Source organism: Enoplosus armatus, chromosome 8 (assembly GCF_043641665.1).
Source record: "Enoplosus armatus isolate fEnoArm2 chromosome 8, fEnoArm2.hap1, whole genome shotgun sequence".
NCBI classification, from domain to species: Eukaryota; Metazoa; Chordata; class Actinopteri; order Centrarchiformes; family Enoplosidae; genus Enoplosus; species Enoplosus armatus.
In genome coordinates, this window is record NC_092187.1 from 11,045,728 (window position 1) to 11,053,089 (window position 7,362).

The 7,362-nt window shown below is 40.7% G+C and overlaps 1 protein-coding gene across 1 annotated transcript; it reads left to right on the top strand.

The window, feature by feature from the left end:
* Window positions 1-290: 290 nt before the first annotated feature.
* Window positions 291-6,787, top strand: perm1a (PPARGC1 and ESRR induced regulator, muscle 1a). The gene is made up of 4 exons (XM_070909813.1): window positions 291-588; window positions 4,117-4,227; window positions 6,142-6,258; window positions 6,620-6,787. Exons 1-4 carry the CDS (start codon window positions 291-293, stop codon window positions 6,733-6,735), a joined length of 642 nt encoding a protein of 213 aa, XP_070765914.1. The 3' UTR covers window positions 6,736-6,787.
* Window positions 6,788-7,362: the final 575 nt, after the last annotated feature.

Consider the following 7,362-nt stretch of genomic DNA (forward strand, 5'->3'; position numbering starts at 1 on the left):
TTTATTTTTACTTATATTAACATGTTTAATAGTGCTGCAAAATTGTATACAATTAAAATCAGCATGCTTGTGTTTTTTTAATTGTATAAATGGCTTTATTAGTCTGTTGATTTAGATATCTTAAGGCAACTTTGGTATTTATGCTTGCAATTTCTTTGGCATTCATTCTGAAAATCTTTTAATTTTGTGATGCTAATATTACCTGAAAGAAATTACAAACACCAGTGATTAATTTTAAAATGTAGCTCTTTTGATTGATTTTGCAGGTTATATTGGCCCTCTACGTCGAAATGAACGACTTTGAATACAGTGTGGAGATCTGTGACCGTGACTGGGAATGCTTCTTTGCTGAGTGCGAGGAGTGTAACCTGCTTCCTCCTTCATTAGCAGGTGTGGATGACTCAGGGATGAGTGACATTGATGATACAGGGTCCATTCTTGCTAAGAGGGCTCAGAAAGTCGACCTAACCGCAGGCTTTTCAGAGGCTGACCGCCCCATCGACGGCCCCCCACACTGTGAGGGCTCTCCTGTGGAGCGTTACCTCAGCAAACACGGCGTAGGTGGAATGGAGAGCGTCCTCTCGGGCAGTGAGGAGGATATACACCTGCAATCTGTCAATATGTTCTTTGAAAGGCTGAAAAATGTTACAGAGGCTGAGAGGCTTACTGAGCCAAGCCAAGTGAGAGCTGGAAAAAACAGAGAGGCAACACAGGAGGAGGAGCGGTGTAGTGATGGGCAACAAGCCACCAGCAGTACTTTGCCAAAAAGCATCCCCAAGTTAAACTCTCTGCCTGCCAGGGGTGAAACAGCATTTGGCAAAGAGACTACGGAGCCTGTCGACACCACCAGCAACTTAAACACAATGAAAAAAGACGAGCCTTGTTCCAATATTTCCCCTGAACCTGCAGCCAGTAACTCAGTGCTCAAGACTAACAAATCGGCTCACCCTGAAACGAAGTTATTCATCAGAGAGGAAGCAAGCACAGAAACCAGAGTAAATGAGGCAACACAGCAGAACCAGTCACATGACTCACCAGACGTGGTTGTCGGCTCAGAAACAACACCTCACACTGACAAAGTGATGAAGGTGGAAATGTGCACACCTCTGGATGATGTTAAGCAGGAACATGTGTTGGCAAGTCGGTTAACTCACAGTAAAAAGTGCAGCACTAATTCATGGAGTAATCTAGAAATTCTGACAAATGTTAAATGGAAGGAGGACCAAAACCCTGATGTTTTACAGTCAGACGCAGCAAGCACAAACAAAACAGCGAGCCAAGAATCGTCTCCATCTGCCTCTGTCAGAAGAAAGAGAAGGAAGAAGAGACGGCTCAGTGTTGAGCCAGCTGAGAGTGTGCATGGCGAGTCAGAGGAAGAGCAGTATGCATGGAGAGGAGGACCGGGTCTGTGTGTATCTGAGGATGTGAATTTGTTTTATTTAAATGAACCACAGAAAAACGTTATGTCCTCTTTAACGTCAGCCCTCAGCAATCTCCCAGCGGAGATATCTGCTAGGGAGATGAAAGTAAATTATATTTCTCACTACAGTCGTCCATCTGACAGTCAATACCAATATTTACCAGAGAGCATAGTCAGACTGGGAATGTGTAAAGCAACAGGCTTGGCTGAAAATAATTTAACTAATGATGGGCCAGTAACCCCACTGAGTCAAGCTGATAACAGTATAATGTCAGCACCAAACAACAGCGGTAATGTGGCAACAAATTTACAGCCATGCAGCAAATTGCGGGTAGAAGGATCAACTGGACTGAATAAATATCCTGGGAGGTTAGTTTCAATTACTGACAGTGTAACTGGTAAATCAGACCTGACCACAGAAACGTCAAACTCTGGAAGAATGGACGCTCATGGTCTGTGGCAGTCTGATAAAATGAATCCTTCTATCACTTGTTGTGAAAATAAACAAAATCCAGAAACTTGTGCAGCAGAGGTCAAATCAATAACTCACAGTATTTTACCAAGCGCAGAGTCAAATGATCCCACTGAGGAAGTCAGCCAAAATGACAAACTATCTGTTGCTAAGTCAGTCCTGGCTGTAGAGGCTGGAAATTCTGGCAGAGACAACTACGCACTGTGTCAAAGAGAGGCTGAGCCCCAGCAACAGCTGGAAATTGACTGTCACTACACAGACCAATATAGCTCTACACTGGAAAACACACTCTTTCCTCTGTCTGCAAATGGTATGAGCAGTTCTGATGTTCACAACACAAAACCCAAGCACTTAAAAACCAGAGCCTGTCCATTCTTAGAGGAGATTCCCAGTCATGTGCACTGTGCTAAATTAACATCAGATACCAGCAATTCACTGCCTGATAAAGGCTGTCTGTCTAAAAGTCCCTCCAGTTCAGATACAAAGATTACAGAACAGCAAACAGAACATCCTCTGGTGCTTCACACATTATCTGAATTTGATGTTTTGTTAGAGAAAAACACAACAGCTGAGAGAGCTGAATTGGCAGCATCACAAATAATAGCTATTCATAGTGGGAATCGCTCTCTGTCTGGTGAAATGAATCCAACAGGCAAAAGTCAGAGAGGAACCAAATCGTCCACGTCTGAAGACTTAATGACAAGTCCTTCAGATATTACACCAGCATCATCCTGCTGTACTCTGGACACAGAATCTGTCATGTCGCTCTCAAATGAAAATATCACTGACATGTCAGAAGTTTCTTGTTTTTCTGTCGGTCAAAATGACTCTGGAGGTCAAGAAGAAAAAACATCACCGTTACTGGCAAAACGTGACGAAGGAGATGACACATCTGGACCCAAAAGCCAGTCTGTATTGAATGACATAGCAGATTCAAAATATGAGTCAGTGGTCGAAGCCGAAGATGCCGTCGCAACATCTAAAGCAGAATGTGAACTTGAAAAGGCACCAGATTCAAAACAGTCAGTGTTCGCTATGTCTTCTTTTTGGATTGAGATGGAAAAGCTGACAATAAACGATATTCTGGGTTTACGAATGATCAGCAAAGCTGCTCCACCCAGCTCCCTCCCACCTTTACAGGAAAGTGAGGAGACTGACACGTTTGCCATGACGGACTCAGGCTTTTTTAATCAACTGGACGAGTCCAAGCCTGAGCAAACCAATGAGGTCACGTCCAGCAATCCCAGCACTGTAGATACAAGTTCAGGTCCTGTTATGGCCGTCTATTCTTCCCCTTCAAGAGGTGTTATGTGGGAGAGTGGACCGGCCCCGGTGAGTCTAGGTGCTGATACTTACCCTGAGAATATGATGTTGACATCTGTTAGTGACATTTCTCAACCTGTCCTCCCTGGAAGTGCTCAAACATGCCTCAGAAAGATCTCTAAAAATGTTAGCGTGCACAATCTACGCGCCCTGGAATCTGAGTCTTTCAGCAACGCATGGAAAGGCCGAGCTTTACAAACCTTAGACGAAGGAGAATTAGAAAAAGTTGAGTACTTCACTGATGGACACACGCCAAAGCAAGACAAAGACGTGGACTGTTTAGCTTCATCTTCGTCAGACAGCTACAGAATCTCACTCACAGATATATTTCAGTACCTCTTTGGTGGAAAGCAATCAGTTCCCAGCCAATCAGCCACAGATAACACAACCACCTGCTACACTGATGGGAATTCTGTCGCTGAAACGTATGATCATTTCTTCTCAGAGTTTGATACAGAAAGCTTCTTTTACCCTCTCATCGCAGCAGAAGATCAGGCAAAAGAGGATCTGGTTCCTATCTTTTCCTGCTCTCGCTCAGCTAATAGAAAACTGCAGTTCCCTGAGTCTTATGATTACTTCTTTGCATCCTCTTCTTCTGATGATTCTTCTGTGGAATCTGATGAAGAAGACAACTGCGGCCCTGTGAGGGTGGTGACCAGGTTCAACCGTACGTCAACCACATCTCAGATTTCTACAGACATATATGATAATTTCTTCACAGATGGAGACCTCAGACAGAATTTCTTTTGGAAAAACACACTCTCCTTCAGAAATATTAGTTTAACTGGATCTACAGCACAGAAGAAGACACTGTCAAACCCTCAGTCTCTTGTACCTGTGAGGCAAAGTGGCAGATCCCTTGGAAGAACAGTTAATCCTATAAATGCTCTGGGAAATCAAGACGTGATGTTTCCTGATCCTCTTCTTTACCACCTGAAGGACAGGATCTCCACACAACTAGCACAGCAGCCTTTCAGATACGAGGACTTTCAGATGGCGGTTTCAAATCCAAGTGAGTCCAGTTTTACACAGTGAACACAGTGATGCATCATTACAGATTAGAATTAGGCTTTAACATATACTGTTAAAGTCATTGTAGATTAATATATGGGATTTCAGGGTTTTACTGATTTGAAATGTAAACAAAACTGTCTAACTAACAAAACTATAGCAGAGGACGCTAGCAGCATAACACACCCGAATCTAACTGTTGGCGGTTGAGTTGCATTGTGGGTAACGTAGGCAGCAGGTTTTGAGAAGAAAGAAGAATGTGTGGAATAAAAAAGACAATATCTCTGGTTCTGCTTCATCGATTTTGATTTTTCACTATTGTGAGTCCGACATTGTTATAGTAGAGCAATGTTTTTTACAGCAAACGCACAAAATGCTGGTTGTGCATTCATCCATTCTTTATATACACTTATCTTCATGAAGCCTATCCCAGTATGCACGTGGTGATATGAAGCAGACCCAAATGCGCTGATGTCTAAATAGATGTCGATAGTTGTCTAAATTCATCATCTGCACAAAGCTGATTAGTTCTTGACTATTTCAAGCAGCACTACATTGCTTTGCATTCTGGTTAGATTAAGACTTATTGGAACAGTTAAAGTTGTTTTATGTAGTTACAAGTGAAGGAATATCGTGTAAATATTTTTAAACAGTGTTGGCAAACCACAAATTCATTCTTGTCAGTAGTACATAAATCGGCACATTTGTACATATTTATATTCCCTGTGTATATATCTATTTTGTTCCCCATATTTTTTAGATCTGTATTTATTATATGTATTGTTTTTTTTGTTTTTTTTTTAAATACTTCCGTTTTTTTATTGACACAGTGCTTGTCTGCTGTGTGTTTCTGCACCTTTCTGTCTTTGCTGCTGTGACTTGTAGATTTCCCCGCTGTGGGATAAACAAAGTCTAAGTCGAGTCAAAGGGTGATGTTGATTGTTGCCATGGAAACACAGCCCTCACAGCTCAGTTCAATTCTTTAGGTTTAAAAAATATTGAATAACTTTGTTTAACTCTAAATTGAATTAGATGAAGGAACAAAATGGTTTAACTCTATGGGCCAGTCTAACAGACAGTGTATTTGTAAAACCGGGGATGCTGCCAATCTACACAGATAGCTCTGACACTTGTTACCCTAACCCAATCATTTAAACATATACCTTTTTTTGAAAACTTATTTTAAACAAACCTCTAAATTATTCCACTGCTGGATTAATAGATAATGGGTATTAATAATAATGTGTTCAACCTCTTTCATTTAGGCTCTTTGTGTTTACCTCACATGTGGACGGTTGTAATGTAGGCAATGTCATCCCCACAGTCAGCTGTTACATTCATGACCGGGACGGATTCTCTTACTTCAGCTGTCAGAGGACACTGACTGGACTGCAGGCATGTAGTGGTGAAAGCCAAGAGAAACGGTTGTACGTGATAACTTGACTTCACTCAATGAGTGTCCTCTCTAAGCTGCATGTACAGCGCTCTATATCATGTTTGGCTGTGAGGGGAAATTAAAATACCTCAACTTGAGGAGTCTTTGTGTATATGTAAATCCCTCTTCTTCATCCAATGATCTGTAATTAAGATAATAACTTACAAGCTACTAATATAGCATCTCATGTTCAGCAGCTGCCTGTGAAGATTATCTTTAAGGCCACTAGAGTCATAATTTCAAACATCAGCGTCAAGCAGCCATGTATGTTTGAATAACGGTAATCAGTGCAGATGCTGGGATTTGACCGGATCACAGTGTGACACAACAGGAAGTCCCAACATATTATTGGAGGCTTGTGCTCAGCTGCTGGTGTGTTAATGCCAATTACAATACCCTTGACCTCACACTGAATAAGTGTGTGTGACACACTTAATGATTCAAAATGTTTTCTATAACCTTCTGTCTCTTTCTTTGAAGGGTTGGATGCCTCCCTCCTGCCTCTCAGACAGTCAGACATGTGTCTGGCTTGTATAGCGTTTGCTTCGTGGGTGCTGAAGACTGCAAACCCACAAGTTGGAGATGCCTGGAAGGCTGGTATGTATGTTAATATGTAGAATTAATGTACTTTGATATAACAGAAACCTGCAAATGTTGCTTTTTAAAGACTTTTTCAAAACTGAAATTACAAAGCAGTTGCTTATTATGTTTCTATTCATGTTACATTTGACTTTCATATTGAAGTTAAGTTCAGTTTTTTAAGGACTCTGACTGTTAATGATATTCTGAGGCTGTAAATAATGTCTCCCAGTAAATATTGAGGTAAAATACGCAAAGTGCTGAAATAAAATTAAATTCAAGAGGAAGTGAACTCAATATGAATGGATAAATTCAGTTTTTTGTTGTCAAGTTTCCTGAGTAACATGGTGACTCACTTTTCATATGTATTTTCACACAGTTCTGCTGGCCAATGTAAGTGCCCTGTCAGCCATCCGGTACCTGCGTAAATACGTCAAGATGGAGGCGGCAGCCAGTGAGAAGAAATTGCATTACACCGCCCCACCTGATTCTTGACGTCTCTAACTACGTCACACTTAAAATGAAGCGTTTTTCTATGAACACCTGATATGAGGCAGTAAGTTTTATTGATTTCTCCATTGAATGGATATGGAAAATGGTTTCATTTGATGGCAGTTTTGCTTCTTGCCGAAATGAATTTGGCTGACATTTTGACCTTTTTAATGTCTGGAAGCATTCTTATGAAATATGAAACGACCAAAGGCAAGATGAGACAGGTATATTTATCAGGAAGATGGCATTTGTGAATAAGGTTTCAGTATGTACTGAAGGAGGATTAGAAGCAGGTTTACTCAGAGCTGTACAGTGTTGAGATGTTAGATGGACATGGTGATAAATGGATTAACTTTAGGATGGTGCTGTTTGAGCCTGTTTGTTTCCATTAAATTGCAGTCATTTAACAGATGCTTTTATGCAAAGTGTAACACTTACTGTGTTAAATATCTCTAATAATAATAATTGAGATATATTTTACAAAATAAGATGATATGAGTTGACATATGTTTTCTGTGCCAGTATATTATTTAATAGTACATTATAATTTATATGGGGCATTTTATTTTCATGATAGTTAATTATAAGATGACTGTACAGTATTTTGCTCTGCGAGCTGTTGATATCTTT